Raw genomic sequence first — 23930 nt, forward strand, 5'->3', positions numbered from 1 at the left:
TATGGAACATGTGAACATTTTTTTTAAGAAAGGAAGAAAGAACACAATGTACCAGTTTAAAAATTAATACTATAATATGTTTAAACCAGTAATGTTTCTCAAATTTTATTTTACTAATTTCGATGCAAAAGACTAAAGAAAAGGCTCTGTCACCTGACTCTTTACTCTTACATACCAAAAATAATACCGCAAAGAAAAGGCATTCAGATGGAACAGAGAAACAGAAGTCACTATTCTGGCTGATTCTAGTTCTGAGGCAGTGAAAATTCAAAATGAATTTGGGAAAACTGTGAGCATGCAAGAACATGCTCAAAGACAAATGTATATGCATGTCCAAAGGGCATGGAGGGGTCCCTTCAAGAGATCCTCCACATTTGGAGTAATCTGAGTATCCAAAGAGAAGTAACTGAAATCTATATGCAGGTCAAGAAGCAACAGTTAGAACTGGACATGGAACAACAGACTGGTTCCAAATCGGGAAAGGAGTATATCAAGGCTGTATATTGTCACTCTGCTTATTTAACTTATATGCAGAGTACATCATGCAAAATGCCAGGCTGGGTGAAGCAAAAGCTGGAATCAAAGATTGCCAGAACTATCAATAACCTCAGATATGCAGATGACACCACCCTTATGGCAGAAAGCCAAGAACTATAGAGCCTCTTGACGAAAGTGAGAGTAAAAAAGTTGACTTAAAACTCAACATTCGGAAAACTAAGATCATGGCATCCAGTCCCATCACTTCATGGCAAATAGATAGGGAAACAATGGAAACACTGAGAGACTTTATTTTAGGGGGCTCCAAAATCACTGCAGATGGTGATTGCAGCCATGAAATTAAAAGACGCTTGCTCCTTGGAAGAAAAGCTATGACTAACCTAGACAGCATATTAAAAAGTAAAGACACTGCTTTACCAACAAAGGTCCATGTAGTCAAAGCTATGGTTTTTCCAGTAGTCATGTATGAATGTGAGAGTTAGACTATAAAGAAAGCTGAGTGCCAAACAATTGATGCTTTTGAACTGTGGTGTTGGAGAAAACTCTTAAAAGAGTCCCTTGGACTGCAAGGAGATTCAATCAGTCCATGCTAAAGGAAATCAGTCCTGAATATTACTTGGAAGGACACAAACTCATTGAAAAAGACCCTGATGCTGGGAAAGACTGAAAGTGGGAGGAGAAGAGGATGACAGAGGATGAGATGGTTGGATGGCATCATCAACGCGATGGAGATGAGTTTGAGTAGGTTCCAGGAGTTGGTGATGAACAGGGAGGCCTGGCATGCTGCAATCCATGGGGTCGCAAAGAGTCAGACATGACTGAGCAACTCAACTGAACTGACTGAACTGAATAACTGAAATAGACTGCAAACACTAAATAAGTAACATCCTTCAGTCCATGGTGACAGTTGGTTTTTTAACAGTGATAGTTTTATTCAGAAGACCAAGAATAAAGTGTGGGTGTAGGGCTATTTAGTCACCTTTGCAGGGGACCATCATACAAACTACTCTAAAAACTAGTCATTAAAAGAAAATATAAGCTTTATCCTATCTTTTTTAGGAGAAACAAAGTTTCAACTCTAACTGATGGGGATAAATACTTTTTACAGAAGAACACCAACTAATAAATACAAATGGAATGATAAAATTAGAAAGAATAATCAACACATTTTGAAACTTCTAATGGAATAAGTGATGTAGGCAAAGATCATTAATGGGCGAATCAGGTAAATATTAACTCAATACAAGGTGCTAAAGTGCTACCCCCAAAGATACTTAATAACTACAAAAAGAAAATCATAACTGTACAAGAGGGATCTGGAGGTCACCACCCCTAAGTAATCATACTTAATTATCACAAGTGCAACAACCTGATATTGTATGCTTCCTGCTGTGATGCAATCTGAAGTACCATGTATCATTATGAAGTCTGCTTACCAAAAATGAGTCTAATCAACCTTGACATCTAACTCCTGTTATCAGAAATGTAAGACTTATTGAAATGACTTACCATGAAAAAAGACTGCTAAACAAATATACAATATGTGTTATACTATAAGACAACTGGCATGGTCTCTTCAAAAAGTCATTTAAAGTGGTAAAAAAAGATGGGGAGGCCATTCCTCTAGATTTTAAGCGAGTAAAGACAATGCACCAGTTTTGGTATGTGCCCTCCTGACTCACTGCATTGCCTGCCCCCAGACTTTCACATCTGCTTTTCACCCTGAGCCACCCTGGCAACACCTCATGCCTCTGGCCTGTCGTCCACAGTTCACCTTCTCACCTCCTTACTTGCAGCTTTCCTGTAAAACCAAATACCATATCCCCTGCACCCACAAATCCACAACCCTGAAGTGCAGGGGAACTGACGGTCACCAGAAGCCAGAAGTTAAATTCTCTATGGCTTCTCAGAGATGCTATACCCAAGATTCAGCAATCAGTCACACTTAGTGGCAGGAAGCATCCTTGTATTAGTTTTTCCTTATTTCCAGCTTATTCACCTTTTCCCTTACTTGTGCTCCCTAGAAGTGAATGAACTCTCTAAATAAAGTACCTAATAAAGCATTAGCTCTCTGCCTCAAGTTCTATTATCAGGGAAATTCAGATAAAAATTGACTTGATCAGATTCAGTACATGAATCTTAACTGGCTTTTTAAAAGTCCTAAAAGACAGATCAGAATCAATTGTGGATTGGAGAGATAATTTAATAATATTTATTAACTTTCTTAGGTGTGATAATAGTTGCAAGGTTACACAGGAGAATGTTTGACTATTCTTACTCATAGGAGATATATGAAGTTTTTACAAGTTAAGTGCATGATGTCTATGCCTTGTTTTCAAATAGATTCCCCAAATACCATACAGAGAAAAGGCAAATGTTATAAAATATTAGTAAATGTTGACTCTACGTGAATGTTTGTTGGTCTATTCTTTTCATTTTACAAAATATCTCATAATGCAGTCACTTAGCAACTCCATTATCACATATATCCATCCTTAACTGGATTACTGAAACAGATTCCTAACAGGTCTCCTGCTCTACCCTTACTATTTTGTTGAATTTTTTGCTGAATTTTGTTGAATTTTCAACAAAACATCTCGAATGATCCTTTTAAAGGTTAGGTTAAACGATGCCACTCCTCTGTCCAAAACTTTGCAAACGCCTCACATGATCTGCCCTTGTCTTAGACTCTGACCTCATCTCCCACTGCTCCTTACTCACTCCGCTCTAGCCCTGCTGGCCATACTGCTATTTCTCATATATTCCAGCCTTCTTCTTGCCTTGGTTTTTACACTGGTTGTCCCTCAAACGTTGCATTAACTTCCAATTCTTTATACAAGTATCACCTCAACCAGGCCTACCATAAATACCCTATTTAAAATTGCAAAGCATCTCCCCCACACACAATCTGGCATCCCTGTTCCTCTTAATCCCCTATTCTTTCTTTCCTCTCGTATCACTTATCACCTTCTAACCTACTAGATAAATGCAATAGGTACTCAGTATCTGTTGACTAAATGAACTGACATTCAAAATAAAATGACCAGTGACCAAAGAAGAAAAGAATTCTAAAAGATGACTGGAGAAACAGGCAGTGGCCAACCAATTTGGGATTTCTGAGTCTCATGAGGGATTTCCTACTTCATTCCGAGAGGAATGGAAATCCAATGAAAGGTAATGACATAATTTGCATTTTATAAAGATAATCTTGTAAATAAACTGGTCATAAATTCAAAAAGGGAAAGTGCGAATACAAACAGGTCAAGAATTTAGGCCAAAAATGAGGATGGTTTAGACTAGAGTGGCAAGAATGAGACATATTGGAATGCTGATTCATGTGAAACTTTGCAAACTGCAGCACAAATTAGATATAAATGTGAAAGCCAAAATAAAAGCCTCTAACAAATAATACAGTAGAATATCTTTATGACCTAAGAGTTGGAAAACACTTCAAAAGGCACAAAAAGCATTAAGCATAAATTGAACTATATAAAAAAAATCTTTATTATTAAAAGATTGTACTTGATAATTAAAAGATTAAAAAGAACGCTTCAGAGTGGGGAAAAAAATACATATTACACATGTATCTGACAAAGGAATCATTCCAGATAGAGACCTCCTACAAATCAATACGACAGAAAACATAACTCAGCAAAAAGTGTGTTAAAACTTGAACACTTCAAAAAAGATAGCAAAATGAACAGTAAACATATGAAAAGGTGTTTGTTAATCTTGTTAATGAGGAAGTGCAAATACAACTATGAAGTACCAGTACACACCTACCAGAATGGCTGAAATTATTGATAAAAAGACAAATGATAACAAGTGTTGATCATTACATGAAAAATGAAACTTACTTTGCATAGTAAGTTTAGTAACTTACTTTGCACATAATGTAATTATGTTAATAAAATATTATATTTTATAATATATATTAGTTATATTAATAAAACCAATTATATTAATTGTCTTACATAATTATATAAGTTATATTAATAAAAACATGTATAATCATTTTGCAAAACTGTTTCCATTATGTTCTAAAACTAAACATATCATTTTCACAATTGGGTGTATATGCAACAGAAACACATACACAGGTGCCCAAAAAATGTACACAGTTCTGCTGTGTTATTCTAAAAATGTAAATTTGTTCCAATGCAACTGATGTATTAGGGAACAATATGAACAAAGCACAAATTTCACATTTGCTTATGCACAATCCTATCTATGAGAAACACTAGGTAAGGACAGAAAATTGAACCCAGATGGAAAAAGACACATAGGAATACATAAAATGTACGTATTTCAGGCTTTAGTTTGAGTGTTATGAGTCACATTGGTGGTGTAACTTCTCATCTACTTTCAAATAACTCTCCCGACCAGCACTTCACAATAACTCACAAGCCTCAACCAGGCCACACACTCCCGTATCAAGCAAGATTTTTTTTTCATGGTAAAATGTCATATATATTGTAATTTATGCATTTCTTAATCATTTAACATTTGCAAAACTGTGCTGCCATTTTCATTAGATCCTTAGCTTTGGTATATGTGGCACTTATAAGTTTTAACTTTTGAGTTCCCCATTTTCTAAATACATAAGCCCTGTGATTTTTATTAAACACCTCTGCAAAATATGGTGATTTTTAAGAAGTTAAACACTGTGCTATGGCAGATATAACCATAAAAGAATATCCAAAGCAGCACTAACCCAAAACTAGAAACAAGTCAAATATTCATCATCAACAGAATGGATAAATACAGTGTGGTTATATCATACAATGGAATATTAAATAGCAGTAATAATGGAAAAACTTCAAATTATGAATGAAATTCACACATGAAAAAAAGCTAGATACAAGAAGCTAGAGTACGTACTATATGAATCTATTAATATGTAGTTTTAAAAGAGGCAAAACATATATGGTGTTAGAAATTAAGATAGCCCTTTGAGGAAAGGGGAGTAGGTAGTGAATACAAAAGGTAAGAGGGAGATTTGGGGGGTATACTGGTATATTTCTTTTTTAAAATTGAAATATAAAGGACATACTATAAAATTCACCAAATTTTAAAGTGCACAATTCAGTGGTTTTTAGTATATTCACGGAGTTTTGCAACTATTATCACTGTCCAATTCCAGAACCCATTAGCAGTCATTCCATTTTTTCCCCCTGACTTGATGTATTCACAATGCAGTAATTCATCAAGCTGCTGCTGCCACTGCTAAGTCACTTCAGTCGTGTCCAACTCTGTGCGACCCCAGAGACGGCAGCCTATCAGGCTCCTCTGTCCCTGGGATTCTCCAGGCAAGAGCACTGGAGTGGGTTTCCATTTCCTTCTCCAATGAATGAGAGTGAAAAGTGAAAGTGAAGTCGCTCAGCTCAGTCGGTCCAGTTCAGTCACTCAGTCATGTCTGACTCTTTGTGACCCCATGAATTGCAGCACACCAGGCCTCCCTGCTCCATCACCAACTCCCGGAGTCGACCCAAACCCATGTCCATTGAGTCGGTGATGCCATCCACCCATCTCATCCTCTGTCGTCCCCTTCTCCTCCTGCCCTCAATCTTTCCCAGCATCAGGGTCTTTTCCAATGAGTCAACTCTTCGCATGAGGTGGCCAAAGTATTGGAGTTTCAGATTCAACATCAGTCCCTCCAATGAACACCCAGGACTGATCTCCTTAGGATGGACTGGTTGGATCTCCTTGCAGTCCAAGGGACTCTCAAGAGTCTTCTCCAACACCACAGCTCAAAAGCATCAATTCTTCGGCACTCAGCTTTCTTTATAATCCAACTCTCACATCCATACATGACTAATGGAAAAACCATAGCCTTGACTAGACAGACCTTTGTTGACAAAGTAATGTCTCTGCTTTTAAATACGCTATCCAGGTTGGTCATAACTTTCCTTCCAAGAATTAAGCATCTTTTAATTTCATGGCTGCAATCACCATCTGCAGTGATTTTGGAGCCTCCAAAAATAAAGTCTGACACCATTTCCGTTGTTTCCCTATCTATTTGCCATGATGTGATGGGACTGGATGCCATGATCTTAGTTTTCTGAATGTTGAGCTTTAAGCCAACTTTTTCACTCGCTTCCTTCACTTTCATCAAGAGCTTTTTTAGTTTCTCTTCACTTTCTGTCATAAGGGTGGTGTTGTCTGCATATCTGAGGTTACTGACATTTCTCCCGGCAATGGCCAACTCTTCGCGACCCCATGGACTACAGCCCACCAGGCTCCTCCGTCCATGGGATTTTCCAGGAAAGAGTACTGGAGTGGGGTGCCATTGCCTTCTCCACTCATCAAGCTATACATTTATAATTTGTGGACCTTTACATATGAATATTATACAGTACTTCAATAAACGTATAAAGTTACTGTTTAGAGGACTTCAGATTAAACCCAGTAGACTGAATATATGCTTTAACTCTACTATCTCCTAACTCAAATTAAAGCAGGTGAATTATTTTACAGCATTAAATACAAGGTCAAACAGAAAGGGAAAAGAGATATCCTCCCTATACCACTGAGTCAGGTAATTTCACTCCCATAAAAATAAACTCACAAGGGTTGAAAAGGGGGACCAAAAGATAGCAGAGACAACTGAAAACAAGACTACATTACTGAAAGTGGATGCCCTGTGTATTATTTTTGTTCTATTGCTGTTCAGGTGCTAAGTCATGTCTGACTCTTTGTGACCTCATAGACTACAGCACATCAGGCTTCCCTGTCCTCCACTATTTCCCAGTTCAGTTCAGTCACGTCCGACTCTTTGAGACCCCATGAATCACAGCACACCAGGCCTCCCTGTCCATCACCAACTCCCGGAGTCCACCCAAACCCATGTACATTGTGTCGGTGATGCCATCCAACCATCTCATCCTCTGTCATCCCCTTCTCCTCCTGCCCTCAATCTTTCCCAGCATCAGGGTCTTTTCAAATGAGTCAGCTCTTCACATCAGGTGGCCAAAGTGTTGGAGTTTCAGATTCAACATCAGTCCCTCCAATGAACACCCAGGACTGATCTCCTTGTCCAAGGGACTCTCAAGAATCTTCTCCAACACCACAGTTCAAAAGCATCAATTCTTCTGCGCTAGCTTTCTTTATAGTCCAACTCTCATATCCATATATGTCTACTGGAAAAACCACAGCCTTGACTAGACAGACCTTTGTTGACAAAGTAATATCTCTGCTTCTTAATATGCTGTCCAGGTTGGTCATAACTTTCCTTCCAAAGAGCAAGTGTCTTTTAATTTCATGGCTACAATCACCATGTGCAGTGATGATTTTGGAGCCCAGAAAAATAAAGTCAGTCACTGTTTCCACTGTTTCCCCATGTATTTGCCATTAAGTGATGGGACTGGATGCCATGATCTTAGTTTTCTGAATGCTGAGCTTTAAGTCAACTTTTTCACTCTCCTCTTTCACTTTCATCAAGAGGCTCTTTAGTCCTTCTTCACTTTCTGCCATAAGGGTGGTGTTATCTGCATATCTGAGGATATTGATATTTCTCCCGGCAATCTTGATTCCAGCTTGTGCTTCTTCCAGCCCAGCGTTTCTCATGATGTACTCTGCATGTAAGTTAAATAAGCAGGGTGACAATATACAGCCTTGACGTACTCCTTTTCGTATTTGGAACCAGTCTGTTGTTCCATGTTCAGTCAGAACTGCATCGAGGTTTCTCAAGAGGCAGGTCAGGTGGTCTGGTATTCCCATCTCTTTCAGAATTCTCCACAGTTTGCTCAAATTCATGTCCATTGAGTCGGTGATGCTATCTAACCATCTCATCCTCTGCTGCCCTCTTCTCCTCCGGCCTTTAATCTTTTCCAGCATCAGGGTCTTTTTCAATAAGTCAGCTCTTCGCATCAGGTGGTCAAAGTTTTGGAGCTTTAGCATCAGTCCTTCCAACAAATATTCAGGGTTGGTTTTCTTTAGAATTGACTGATTTGATCTCCTTGCAGTCCAAGGGACTCTCAAGAGTCTTCACCACCACCACAGTTCGAAAACATCAATTTTTCAGTGGTTGAACTTCTTTGTGGTCCAACTCTCACATCCGTACATGACAAAAACCCTAGCTTTGACTAAATGAACCTCTGTCGGCAAAGTGATGTCTCTGCTTTTTAATATGCCATCTAGGTTTGTCATAGCTTTTCTTCCAAGAAGCAAGCATCTGTTAATTTCAAGGCTGAAGTCACTGTCAGGAGGGATTTTGGAGCTCAAGAAAATAAAATCTGTCACTGCTTCTAACGTTTTTCTCTTCTATTTGCCACCAAGTGATGGGACTAGAGGCCAAGATCTTAGTTTTTTGAATGCTGAGTTTTAAGCCAGCTTTTTCACTCTCCTATTTCACCCTCATCAAGCAGCTCTAGTTCCTCTTCACCTTCTGCCGTTAGAGTGGTATCATCTGCATACAGGAGACTGTTATTTCACCTGGCAATCTTGATTCCAGCTTGTGATTCATCCAGCCCTGCATTTCAAATGATGTACTCTGCATATAAGTTAAATAAGCAGGGTGACAACATTCCTTGATGTACTCTTTTCCCAATTTTGAATCAGGCTCTTGTTCCATGTCCAGTCCTAACTGTTGCTTCTTGACCTGCACACAGGTTTTGCAGGAGGCAGGTAAGGTGGTCTGGTATTCCCATCTCTTGAAGAATTATCCAGTTTGTTGTGATCCACACAAAGGCTCTAGCATAGTCAATGAAGCAGAAATGTTTTTTCTGAAATTCTCTTGCTTTTTCTATGATCCAATGTATGCTGGCAATTTGATCTCTGGTTCCTCTGCCTTTTCTAAACTCAGGTGTATATCTGGAAGTTCTTGGTTTACACACTGTTGAAGTCTAGCTTGAAGGATTTTGAGCATTATCTTGCTAGCATGTGAAATGAATGCAATTGTGCAGTAGTCTGGACATTCTTTGGCGCTGTCCTTCTTTGGGACTGGAATGAAAACTGACCTTTTCTAGTCCTGTGGCCATTGCTGACTTTTCCAAATTTGCTGGCATATTGAGAGTAGCACTTTCACAGCATCATCTTTTAGGATTTGAAATAGCTCAGCTGGAATTCCATCAGTTCCACTAGCTTTGTTTGTAGCGACGCTTCCTAAGGCCCACTGGACTTCACACTCCAGGATGTCTGGCTCTAGGTGAATAACCACACCATCATGGTTATCCTGGTCATTAAGACCTTTTTTGTATACTTCTGTGTATTCTTGCCACCTGTTCTAATCTCTTCTGCTTCTGTTAGGTCCTTATAATTTCTGTCCTTTACCGTGCCCATCTTTGCATGAAATGTTTCCTTGATATCTCCAATTTTCTTGAATCGATCTCTAGTCTTTCCTATTCTATTATTTCCCTCTACTTTGTACTGTTGAAAGCAAAAGGCCTTATCTCTCCTTGCTAGTCTCTAGAGTCCTGCATTCAGTTGAATGTATCTTTCCTTTTCTGCCTTGCTTTTCACTTCCCTTCTTTCCTCAGCTATTTGTAAAGCCTCCTCAGACAACCACTTTGCTTATGGTTACTGTTTCTTGTACAGTGTTACAAACCTCTGTCCATAATTCTTCAGGCACTCTACGAGATTTAATCCCTTGAATCTATTCATACCTCTACTGTATAATAGTATTATTATAGTATATAATAGTATACTATGTAGTATGTAATGGTAATTCATCACCTGTACTGTATAAAGAATTTCTTTTTAATCTACCTAAATTAACTCTTTTATCACAGAGTCACACTATACTTTTTGATCTGCAACCTACTTTCAATCATTTAATAACATATAGGAGATACAGAGACTTGTACTTTTATGCCTGCTACTTTATATTGCATTAAGTGGCTGTACAATAACATGTTTATCCAGTTTCTTACTGATACTCATTTGGATTGCTTTGTTTTTTACTAATATTACAAGTAGTATTGTAATGAACATACATACATATATTTTTAATATATATTAATAGTTTGTGAGAGTCCATCCATGACATACACTGGATCAAAGGATATGAATATTTACTGTTAAGCTATCTTTAAAAATTGTTACACCACAGTGTTTTCCTACCAACAGTATAAGAGTTTCTGTTTCCTCATATTTAAACTTTGACAGTCAAGTTAGTGAAGAATATTCTGTTAATTTTTTTTAAGTTACATTGAACATCTCTTCATAGGTTTATTGGCCTGTTTATATTTCTTTTCCTTCAAACTGCCCATTCCTATCCTTTGGTCACTTTCCTATTGAATTTGGCCTTTTTCTTCTTACTGACCTATAAGAGGTTTCCTGAGTTAAAAGGGTTAGAAATTCATTCCTTTTTTTATACATGATGGAATTTCTTCCCAGTCTATCATTTCTTATTTCTTCATTGTATCTTTCAAGATACAGAAATTCTACAATTAAAGTTCAAACAATCAAACACTATAAAGTCCACAAAGAAATTCTACAGAGTCAGTAAACTTCTCTTTGAATTTTTCAAGATTTTCTTTGTTGTCATGTTTAGAAAAGCTTTCACTCTATCCAAAAATGATTTAAAAGTTTATTTTCATTTTTTTTTTTAAACCTTTGAATCTTCGATCCATTTGAAATGTACTGTATCATCAGGAACAGGATTACCATAGACTAAATGTATAGTTCTCCAAATTCACAGGTTGAAATTCTAACCCCAAATGTGACAGTATTAACAAATGGGGTCTTTGGGAAGTGATTATGTCTCCAGAGTAGAGCTTTTGTGAATGGCTTTAGTGCTCGTACAAAAGAAACCTCAGAGAGCTTCTTCACACCTTCTTCAGTGACGAGGACACAGCAAGAAAATGGTCACTGATGAACCAGAAAGTGAGATCTCACTACACAGTGAGTCTATTAGTGCCCTGATCTTGGACTTCCCATTCTCCAGAACTGTAAGAAATAAATCTGTGTTATTGATAAGCCACTCAGTCTATGGCATCTTGTTTGAGCAGACAAAAAGAAGGTGCATGCCCCCTCTGTTGGAATTTCTCTTTAAATCAGGCAGTTTCTCCTACTCTTGCATTTTGCTTCCTTTCAAATATTCCTCTCCTTAAAATCTCTAAAAGTAATTGCTCTTATTTTATTTTATTTATTATTTTTTTTTTCAACGTGCTGGACCTCAGTTTCGACGAGGAGACGGTAGTGAGTTCTCACTCATTTTGTTGCTCTTATTTTAGAATGGATATGTTTTTATAAAAATGACACATGCTCATTAGTTTTAAAAAGTAACAGAAAAGTACTAAAAAGAAAAAATATCCCCATCACCCACAATCATTAATATTACACAAACATTTCCAAACATCTCACTAGGCATATGTTCAAAGTAAAAGAAAGATATACCAAAACCAAAAAAAGTTATAATTAAATGGAATACTAACTAAATGAATTAGTATTACTAGGCATATGTTCAAAGTAAAAGAAGGACATACCAAAGCCAAAAAAAGTTATAACTAAATGGAGTACTAATTAAATTAATATTATGATACTAATTAATACTTTAAAAATAGCATTAATTCTTATTTTATTACATCAGAAGAAATAGAAGAAACACAATCACATGGCTACATATTAACTGACAAATGGGAATCTTGCAAGAGTTAGATTAGATATCAACAGTTAAAAAAATAAAAGGGCAAGAAAGAAAAGTGGATAGATGCTTTCCAAGACAAAAATTTTTACTTTAAGAGACTAAGAGAGGCAAGCCCAGGTGGAAATTGATCAATCTCAAATACTTTGCAAAAGTAACTCTTTAAGATAATCCTGCAAAAGTGAACACAAAGTGAAAGAGACAAGATCATGATGCACGCCATTTTGTCTGAAAAAGACTACCTTATTTTTTAATCCAAAAATTAGGGCACTGTGTAAAAATACTCTTAAGTTTTTATATAAGACAAAATATTTTCATGATTTTCATTTTTTCAAGTTATAGTCCAATAAAAACTTTTGTTTGCATTTGTTTAAATTTGAGTCAGCGGATTCTCTTCAGCTGGGTAAAACATGTGAGGTGAATTAAATGATCCAACTCTCTTTTCAGTCCCAAACACTGTGCCCCTAAGAGTCTAAAGTAGGAACTGAAATAAGAGATCAAGTTAAAGGTCACTTAGACATGTTTTCTGTCCAAATGAAGCATAAATGGATGGCTAACATGAGAACATCCCTTCCTTCTTTCCCTCAAAAGAAATGAAATCAAATCTCCAAATATGCCAAGCTTATTATTTTTTAAGTCTTAGAACTGTCATCCACCAGTGTATTTCAAAACTATTTGCATTTTCAGATTAACATCTTCAGGTATTCTGTCCTCTTTGCAAAACAGTACTTGCTTTCAACTGACCTTAGCTCACAGATTTTTCTCTGTCAATCAAATCTAGGACTTGATGGACACACCCCAACTTCCCCTTACTAAGTCCACCCATGAATGGGTACAGATTTCAAACACCACTACAGCATTTTCCATGCGCCAAGCCCTATACAACATTTTGTAACCATATTTTCTTCTCCTCTACATTCTTAATTAATAAGATCTGATATTTGCAGTCTGAAGAGTCTTATTTTCCTATTAATTTTAGATACCTTTACTATGTCCATAATATACCTTTCAGGAGATGCAGAAATCAGCAATGCAAAAAGCATTCTAGGTATCAGTGCCTCACAATTTTATAAAAGTTAAAATGTTTCCAATACTATTCTTAACGGAATTCAATGCATAGTTGATCTTTCAGACTAAAATCTATATGGAAATTAACTTCCAGCATGCAGAACTGTCCATTTATTTAACCTTAATGAACATTTACTTTCACTGGTTACACTGAGCCAGCCATAATCTACAGTCTCCTATAATATTAGACAAATCAACTTCAAGAACTCTATGCTTTATAATTATAGCTGAGCGTCATAAATGAGACAGTAGAAAAATAAAGTTATTAAATAAGAAGCCAATTCTCTTAAAATTTCACATGGTTCTTAAAATTCCTTATATAATAAATGTGAAACAGAAACTATACTACTGATTAACATTTTAAACATCTATCTGAAATGGACTAATGTAAGTACAAATGATACACCAAATAAAGGGAACAGAAACTGAAATTATCTAAGAGAAAATGACAAAAACAATAAAAAAGGAAAATAAGGATACATAGGCAATATAACACTAGAATTTCTAACCAAAGAGAAAACTATAAGGACATGCTACAGTTCGTAAAGAGAACTGTGAAATGGGTATTATGATGTCTAAAATCAGAATGTAGACTTGCCCAAATTAGCCAAATAAACTGGGTCAAGTTATTCATTTTCGTCTGGATCGCAATTTCTTCATCTTTAAGCTGAAGGGGGCTGGGGCTGGGGATGAGATGTTCTCTTGATTCTTCTGGCTGTAAAATTCTATAGTTCTATGTTATCTCATATAAGAGGAAACTGAGAATTTCTCTATTTCATTAACAAAGGGCTGTGTGGTTGCTGCCTACCAATACTTTTTTCCCTGATTCAATTTTCCAGGCACTTCTCCAGCAGTAATTAGAAGACACTAGAATCAAAGTCAGTCAGTCAACCACCTTCAAATGACTAATGTACCTCAGACAGAATCCTCATTACAAAACGCTTCACATCTCTGTTATGCCATATATAACTCCACCAGCAATAAAAGATCACAACAAAAAGAACATTACTAAAACAGTTATGAAAACTCAAAGAAATACAATTTTTAACTTCAAAAACAATAGAGAAACCAATGCTGTCCTTAAGCTTTATTGATCAGTCTCTAGTGAGATTTAACAATGCAATCCTTCAAGCCAATAAAGACAGAATCCTAGGGATAAATGCAACAACTGCTGTCTGAAAAAAATACCAGAGCAGAACCATCTTTTCAAAGTAGTTTCTATCTAATTATCCCAGAAAGGAGCCTCGCTGATGTAGAGTTTTCTTTAATAGTCTAAAGACTTTAAGTGATACTAAGTCTAATAAGGCTGAAGTAATACTAATAAGACTAAAGTAATACTTTAATAGTCAAGTATTTCATACTTTGAACCATTTACATTTTAAGACAGGAGTATCAGAAATTCTGAGCTTTTTCTTCAAAAATATTTTTAATCCCATCTTTTTCATACCATTATAAATGATACTCCCACAAAAAAAATGAATTCATTTTATAAATTTCATTTAATAAATGAAAAAACTTAGGAGCCCTAATTAATTGATCACTGAAAACAGCTTAAGGAAAATTTTTTTTTTCTTACCTCTACACTAGGGCTAAGGCTGCTTGGCAGTGTTTCTGAAGTCACAGTAGTGCTTGGAAGGCTGGAAATTTCCCAAGTATTTACAGGCTGTATTGGTTCAGACTGCTTTGAATGATCTATACATTTTGGATTATCCAGTAAGGTCACTTCATAAAATTCTTGAATATCTAGAGGTGAGGGAAAGAAAAGAAAAATTCAAAAGTAATTTGCATTTTCTAATTAAACTATGCATTGCTAAAACAATATAACTCAAAAGCAAAACTTTTACTCAGATTAGTAAAATAAATCCAATCTTATAATGTACTTAAACAGTGAGTATTTTATTACATCACAGTCGTATCAGAACCTGCAGGGCACAGTGTAAAAGTCACAGGCTTTTTATACTTCATAGTCAGTGCTGAGTTCAAATCCCTACTTCATCACCCTACTATCACCTGTATAGGCAAGTTACTTAACCTCTGATAACTTGCCTCTTATCACTGTGAATTGTTACAAGGATTCATGTAATGCATGTAAAGTGCACAATGACACATACACAGCTCCTAAAGATAGTAGTTAGTATCATTATTTTGAATTCTGCAGAAATAAATCATTACTAATATTTTATAAATTTGTATCACCAATATCCAGGTTTGGAATATAAACCACTCAAGTGGTTTTAACTGCCCTAGTAACCAAAGTAAGACAAAAAATGAATAATACTTTAAAATAAAATCAAAGGATTAGGAAGTATTTTTAGACACCTTCACATTCAAATAGTTAAAAATAGTAAGTTAAAATATTTTGTTATTTTAGAAACAATCAGTTAAAAGTATGGCAAAACACTAAAACAAATGATAAATGCACTTATAGAAGCACAGAATAATTTGGAAGGTTAAGTTACTCTGTTATCAACTGGAATTACATGAATTTTAGTATATTAACATTGGTTATGCTGCTCGGAAACTCTGAATGGTAGTTATATAATGTTTAAGTACACCACTACTAGTTTTTTATTTATCTTCTGGTATAATTTTGAGTTGATATTTTTTAAAGGAGGGAAATTATTAAACAGCAAAAATGGGGTATTATCTTATACAGAACCAAATACAATAACTGTAAATTCGCTAAGTCGTGTCCGACTCTTTTGCAACCCCATGATCTGTAGCTTTCCAGGCTCCTCTTGCCAGGGATTTCCCATGCAGGAATACTGAAGTGAGCTGCCATTTCCTTCTCCAGTAGATCTTCCAGACCCATGGATCAAACCTGCATCTCTTGCATTGGCAGGTGGATTCTTTACCACTGGGCCACCAGAGAAGTCCATAAATAACATTTAGAAAGGATAACTTTTATCTGTTTCTCAACATGATGAAAATGTTAGTATCTCCTTTAAAAAACATCAAGACAGCAGAGACAAAGTAACTCCCTTTATAGTTTTGATAACCAGTGGAACTGTAGAACTTTCTAGGTAAAAGGTTAATAAAAACCAAAGTCTTGACAGTGAGAATAATATCAACCTATTTCACAAGATGTTAATATTACTGTGGAAAACTGTAGGTAAAAGCATTTCATAAATCATGAATCACTAGGTCAACTGTTCACATAAGCATCATGGAAGACTCAAACCCCAAATTCAGAGAGTTAGCTAAAAAAGATTCTTATTAAACAAGAATTGCTTAACCTGAATCCATATCAAGTCTCTAGAACCAACTTCTAGTTCAGAGAAAATAAAAGGGACAGAGGAACATGTTAAGTGATATCAGAAAAGCAAAGAACAAAACTGATTCAGAGGAAGACATTCTACAAGACACTGGCTTGGTATCTTTCAATGTCATGAAAGGGAAAATAAATTGTTTAAAAGTAAGGATTTTTCTGTATAAAGGAAATAAAAAAGACACAGCAACTAACTGCAATGTCAAAGCCTTAACTGGTGCGTATGTGTGTTCGAGGAAGGTTGGGAAGGGTGAACTATAAAAGACATTGCGATAATAAATAGAAAAACTTAAATACAGACTATTTTCCAGAATATATTAGAGAAAAACATTTTTTTGTATAAGATATACATGTGTGCAAGAGTATGTACATACTTATGTAGCAGAACATGCATTTCTATATATGTAAGAGATATTTTATATATGTAGAAGATAAATACTTGTAGATCTACCTATCTAGACAAAGATCGCCAATCCCGTCCATAAAAACAAAACAAACAAAAAGCTCTTAGCTTTTTGTATTATGCCCCCTAAAAGCACTAAATAAGTGTTGAGCAATTGGTCAGTTACCAATCTCAAGATAAATAACCCAGGTAGATACATAAAAATTTTGTATTTTCCAATACTATAAATGAAGTTCCAAATTTTAAATTTCTACGTGACCTTTCTATAATTAACAGAAATACTGATATACTGCCCTTTCATAAAATCTTTTAAAATTTTAGACCAGTTCTGCCCAAAATAACTTTCTGCAATGATAAATGTTCTATAGCTATACTACCCAATATGGTAGCCACTCACTACATACGGCTCTTGGGCATTTAAAATGTGACTAGTGTGACTGAGGAACTAAATTTATAATTTTATTTATTTGGGTTAAATTAAATACCCACACGTAGCTAGTGGCTACAGTATAGGACAACAGAAATCTAGACTAATTATATAACTCAGCGCTCTGTGTATGCTCAGTCACTCAGCTGTGTCCAACTCTTTGCAGCCCCATAGCCCGCCAGGCTCCTCTGCCCATGGAACTCTCCCAGCAAAAATACTGGAGTGGGCTGCCATTTCCTACTCCAGGGGATCTTCCCGATTCAGGGATCAAACCTGTGTCTCTTATGTCTCCTGCACTGGCAGGCAGATTCTTTACCACTGGTGCCACCTGGGAAGCCCATAATATAACTCAGAATAAACGTTTAATGGTCAAGGAATAAAGAGTTTCCTAGATGAATTTTTCAAAAGTTCACTTGCAACTTGCTTTTACGAATTGAAATGCCTCATTTCTAGGTCTTACATTAAGCTATCAAACAGTCCTAATTTGCTGAATCTGAGCTCCAATGAACTAGAGAACCAAATATCCACATTATTGGCTATAACACACTTAAGAAAATACAAGCTGAGTAAACATCCATCAGGATGGCTATTATCAACAAAACAGTCACTGTTGGTGGGAATATAAATAATGCAGTCACTATGGAAAACAGTGTATGTTTTCCACATACACTGTGGAATGTATATGGTGTTTTCTCAAAATATTAAAACACACAATCACCATTTGATCCAGCAATTCCATTTACAGGTATACCCAAAAGAACTGAAAGGACTCAAACAGATATTTACATACCCATGTTCACAGCAGCATTATTCACAATAACCAAAAGGTGAACATAACCTAAATGTTCATCAACAGATGAATGGTTAATAAATGAAATGCGGTATATAAAAACAATGTATTATTATTCACCCTTTAAAAGGAATAAAATTCTGATTAAATCTACCACACAGATAAATGAATCTTGAAGAGATATGATACTAAGTAGACTAAGTCAAACACAAAAGGACAAATATTGTATAATTCCACTTCAATGAGGTACCCAGAATAGTCAAATACATAGAGATAGAAAGAAAAGTTATTCCCACAGACTGGGATAAGAAGAGAATGTGGAGTTACTGTTTAATAGGTAAAGAAATTCAATTTGGGGACTTCTCTGGTGGTCGAGTGGTTCAGAATTTACTTGCCAATGCAGGGACACCGATGCAGGATTCCACATGCCTCAAGACAACTCTGCCTATGCACCACAACTACTGAGTCAGCACTCCAAGGCCTGAGATCCACAACTAATGAGCTCGTGTGCTGCAACTACTGAGGCCTGTGTACCTTAAAGCCCGTGCTCTGCAACAAGAGAAGCCACTGCAATAAGAAGCCTGTGCACCACAACAAAAAGTAGCCCCTGCTCACTGCAACTACAGGAAGCCCAAGCAAAGCAATGAAGATCCAGGACAGCCATAAATAAATAAATAATTTTAAAAAATAAATCAATTCAATTTGAGACAGTGAAAACATTCCAGACAATGGATAGTGGCGATAGCAACAGAACAATGTGAAATTACTCAGTGTCACTGAACTGCACACTTAAAAATGGTAAATTTTATGTGGTATATATATAATACTTCATCACAATAAAAAATAAGTTGAATGAGATTCTAGGGGAATTTAAATGAATAAAGTACATGGGATATAATATGTGAGCCTTAGAAGGAAATGGCAACCCACTACAGTATTCTTGCCTGGAGAATCCCAGGGACGGTGGAGCCTGGTGGGCTGCCATCTGTGGGGTCGCAGAGTTGGACACAACTGAAGGGACTTAGCAGCAGCAGCAGCAGAAGTATCACTACAAACAAACTGGAGGTGATGCAATTCCAGTTGAGCTATTTCAAATCCTAAAAGATGCTGCTGTGAAAGTGCTGCACTCAATATGTCAGCAAATTTGGAAAACTCAGTAGTGGCCACAGGACTGGAAAAGGTCAGTTTTCATTCCAATCCCTAAGAAAAGCAATGCCAAAGAATGCTCAAACTACCACACAATTGCACTCATCTCACACGCTAGCAAAGTAATGCTTCAAAATTCTCCAAGCCAGGCTTAAGCAATACGTGAACTGTGAAACTGCAGATGTTCAAGCTGGTTTTAGAAAAGGCAGAGGAACCAGAGATCAAACTGCTAACATCCGCTGGATCATCAAAAAAGCAAGAGTTCCAAAAAAACATCTATTTCTGCTTTATTGACTATGTCAAAGCCTTTGACTGTGTGGATCACAATAAACTGGAAAATTCTGAAAGTGATGGGAATACTAGAGCACCTAACCTGCCTCTTGAGAAACCTGTATGCAGGTGAGGAAGCAGCAGTTAGAATTGGACATGGAACAACAGACTGGTTCCAAACAGGAAAAGGAGTATAGGCTGTATATTGTCACCCTGCTTATTTAAATTATATGCAGAGTACATCATGAGAAAGGCTGGGCTGGATGAAGCATAAGCTGGAATCAAGATTGCCAGGAGAAATATCAATAACCTCAGATATCCAGATGACACCATCCTTATGGCAGAAAGCGAAGAACTGAAGAGCCTCTTGATGAAAGTGAAAGAGGAGAGCAAAAAAGTTGGCTTAAAGCTCAACATTCAGAAAACAAAGATCATGGCATCCAGTCCCATCACTTCATGGCAAATACATGGGGAACAGTGGAAACAGTAGCTGACTTTATTTTTGGGGGCTCCAAAATCACTGCAGATGGTGACTGCAGCCATGAAATTAAAAGACACTTACTTCTTGGAAGGAAAGTTATGACCAACCTAGACAGCATATTAAAAAGCAGAGACATTACTTTGTCAACAAAGGTCTGTCTAGTCAAGGCTATGGTTTTTCCAGTAGTCCTGCATGGATGTGAGAATTGGACTATAAAGAAAGCTGAGTGCCGAAGAACTGATGTTTTTGAACTGTGGTGTTGGAGAAAACTCTTGAGAGTCCCTTGGGACTGCAGGGAGATCCAACCAGTCCATCCTAAAGGAAATCAGTCCTGGGTGTTCACTGGAAGGACTGATGTTGAAGCTGAAACTCCAGTATTATGGCCACCTGATGCGAAGAGCTGACCCCTTTGAAAAGACCCTAATATTGAGAAGGATTGAGGGAAGGAGGAGAAGGGGACAACAGAGGATGAGATGGTTGGAGGGCATCACCAACTCGATGGACATGAGTTTGGGTAAACTCCGGGAGTTGGTGATGGACAGGGAGGCCTGGTGTGCTGTGGTTCATGTGTCGTAAAGAGTTGGACACGACTGAGTGACTGAACTGAACTGATAACATCTATTCTAACTATTTAGTTCTTTGCTTCTTTCTAGGGTGAGGAGAACTAATATTGTCAGATAAGACCCAATTTAAAAAGAGATTAGTTACCATACTTGGCTAACTAAAACCATAAGCAAAAGTATTGAAATATTTGTTAATATATGAAAGTGAAAGTGAAGTTGCTCAGCCATGTCCGACTCTTTGCGACCCCGTAGACTGTAGCCCACCAGGCTCCTCTGTCCATGGGATTCTCCAGGCACAAATACTGGAGTGGGTTGCCATTTCCTTCTCTAGGGGATCTTCCCAACCAAGGGATCAAACCCGGGTCTCCCGCATTAAGAGGCTTTATCCTCTGAGCCACCAGGGAAGCCCTAATATATGTATAGTATGGTGATATTTTTGAAATGATAGGTTGTCACAGTTATTATCACTTTCCTTAAAATATATATATATATACATATATATATATATATATACACACACACAAACATTACATCTTAATTCTTGACTCATTCCATCTTGACTAACATTCCACAGTTTATTCACTTTATTTCATTTGTCTACAACACTTCTTCATCATCCGGGTATTCCCAAGACAACAGAAGTGAGCAAGTAATAATACTTCTTCAGAAACTAGTTCTCAATTACAATTCCTTCAGTAGTATCTGAGAAGCTTTTTCAAAGGTGACCTAAACAAAAAAGGCACCCCTCTGGAAAAACTGCACACACAAATTGAGCTTTTCTTAGGAGTCCCAAGTATTAGTATTTTATATTTCCCATGCAGTCTCTGTTTTTCATAGTGAATCTACATTGTATACGTCAGAAGAGAATTATCATCACTGTTTGTAACCATAAAGATTCAGAAAAAAAAGAATTAGATCATCATCATGACAAGTAAATACTTCTACAAAGTAACATTCTAGGATTCAAAATATGTCCTACTTTTTCCTTTAGAGTTTTCTAAACTAGAGAGTATAACATGGAATAAACCATAAGGTATGTAGTCTAAAGTAAAACAAGTTACTATACAAATATAAAACAAAAACAAACAAGGTAAATTCTAGTATAATCCCAATCTCTATTTCCTAAAAGTCTATTCAACACACCAATGTCTGAAAATCCAAGTTATTCTTAAAAGATCAACTTCATGAAAATAAAAAATTAATGAGTTTATTCTGAACACTTAACACATTCAGCCAATCAATAGTAACAGTGTATATACTCCTGAAGTAAAACGAGAATTAAAAGATGAACAATAATGTCTCTGGGAGATTGAGATAATTGAGGAAAAAATTATACAACACCTAAATCTTTCCCATTTAAAGCACCTAAAAAGGTAGATTTCTATAAAAATTTGATAACTGTATTTTAAATCATAGTAAATCATTTACTACTAAAGTGTAAAGAAAATGGGAGAATGTGGTGGTAGTTAAAATGACTGCCATTAAATAGACAAGAGTGATCCCATACTCATCTGAAAATACACATAGCTCACTCAGATATATACCAGACATATAGTTAAAATGCCTGATGCATTTTATCACCCTTGAAAAAAATTATTTCCTTTGAAAATAACGATGCACTAAAGTAGGAAGAAGAGAAAACACAAAAATACAAAAATATTAAAACTTGGATTAGAGGAAAACTACCCTTTAGTTGACCCACGGTTGAAAACACTGACTCTGTTGATCCTACAGATCAGTCTTATCACAATCTATTACTCCTTTTCCATTTGCAGTTTGCATGTGCTTTCACTGTTTTGGACCAAACTAGTTCCCCAGCTCCTGAACAAAGCTCTAAATTATAAGATCACAAAACTATACCACATACAACAGAAAAATTCTCAAATATTAAACTTAAATACAAGCAATTAGTCAAACAGAACTGAGATGAATCACTTCTATCTGTTACAAAACTTTATTTGGAAATCTCTAAGATACATATATTTCAGAGGTCTTCAAATCTAAGTAAAAGTTTATTATTTTCTTGTTAAAATTTAAAGTTTGCAAACACTAGGCAAGGGAAGTACAGAAGTTCAGAAATATCCTCAAAGGAACTTGAGGAAAAGTTTTCTTTTAGTTACAATTTGTTGTTGTTTAGTTGCCAAGTCATGTGGACTCTTTTTGACCCCACAGACTGCACCATGTTAGGCTCCTCTGTCATCCACTATCTCCCAGAGATTGCTCAAATTCAAGTCCTTTGAGTCAATGATGCCATATTACCATCTCGTACTCTGCTGCCCTTCCCCTTTTGCCGTCAATCTTTCAATATAATATAGGTAACATCTCTAATCTATGAGTGATATTCTAGTTAATGGAAAAAATATTAAGAAAAATACCTTAACAGATGTGACTTCTCTGGTGGTCCATTGGCTAAGACTCCCAGCTCCCAAAGCAGGGGTGCGTGCATGCATGCTCAGTCGTGTCCAACTCTTTGCAACCCTATGGATTGTAGCCCACCAGGCTCCTCTATCCATGGAATTTTTCAGGTAAGAATACTGGAGTGGGTTGTCAATGCAGGGGGCTAGGTTCAATCCCTGGTCAAGGAACTAAACATCACAAGCTGCAACATGGCATGGAATTTGCATGCCACAACTGAAAGATCCCACATGCCATAACTAAAGATAGCTCCTGCCACAATGAATATTGGAGATCCCACACGCCACACCTAACACCTGGAGCAGCCAAATAAATAAGTATTTTTTAAAAATAAACCTTAACAAATACTTTGGCAAAGAAGACAGACACACAGATGGCAAACAGGCATATGAAAAGATATCCCACCATATATCGTCAGGGATATGCACATTAAAACAAGGTATCACTGTACATCTATTAGAAAGGCCAAAATACAGAACACTGACAACAACTACTGCTGGCAAAAATGAAACAGGAATTCTCATTCACTACGAGTAGGGATACAAAATGATAAAGCCACTTTGGAAAGCTGTTTGGTGGTTTCTTAAAAACTAAACACACTCTTACCACATAATCCAGCAATCATGTTCCTCAATATTTACCCAAATGAGATGAAAACTTATGTCCACAGGAAAACCTGCACATAGATGTTTATAGCAACTTTATTCATGACTGCCAAAAACTGGAAGCAACCCAAACATCCTTTGATAGGTGAATGAATAAACTGCAGTACATCCAGACGACAGAATATCATTCAACACTTAAAAAATTAAAAACAACAACAAAAAACACCCATGTATGTGGAGGAACCTTAAATGCATACTACTAAGTGAAAGAAGCCAATATGAAAAGGCTGTGTGATTCCAACTATATACCATTCTGGAAAACACAGAACAATACAGAGAGTAAAAAGACCAGTGATTGCCAGGGGTTGGAGATGAGAGAGGTGAATAGGCAGAGTACAGAGGATTTTTAGGA

The 23930-nt window shown here is 36.5% G+C and overlaps 1 protein-coding gene across 11 annotated transcripts in view; it reads right to left on the bottom strand.

Annotated features, from left to right (window-relative positions):
* The window catches only part of DLG1 (discs large MAGUK scaffold protein 1), a 261150-nt gene that overhangs the window by 224134 nt on the left and 13086 nt on the right, over nucleotides 1-23930 (bottom strand). For all 11 annotated transcript variants that reach the window (XM_043473294.1, XM_043473302.1, XM_043473301.1 and 8 more), the window contains exon 4: nucleotides 14727-14893. In XM_043473294.1, coding sequence (XP_043329229.1) covers nucleotides 14727-14893 — 167 coding nt within the window. The remainder of the gene's footprint in view (nucleotides 1-14726; nucleotides 14894-23930) is intronic.

Source organism: Cervus canadensis, chromosome 7, assembly GCF_019320065.1.
Source record: "Cervus canadensis isolate Bull #8, Minnesota chromosome 7, ASM1932006v1, whole genome shotgun sequence".
Classification (NCBI taxonomy): domain Eukaryota; kingdom Metazoa; phylum Chordata; class Mammalia; order Artiodactyla; family Cervidae; genus Cervus; species Cervus canadensis.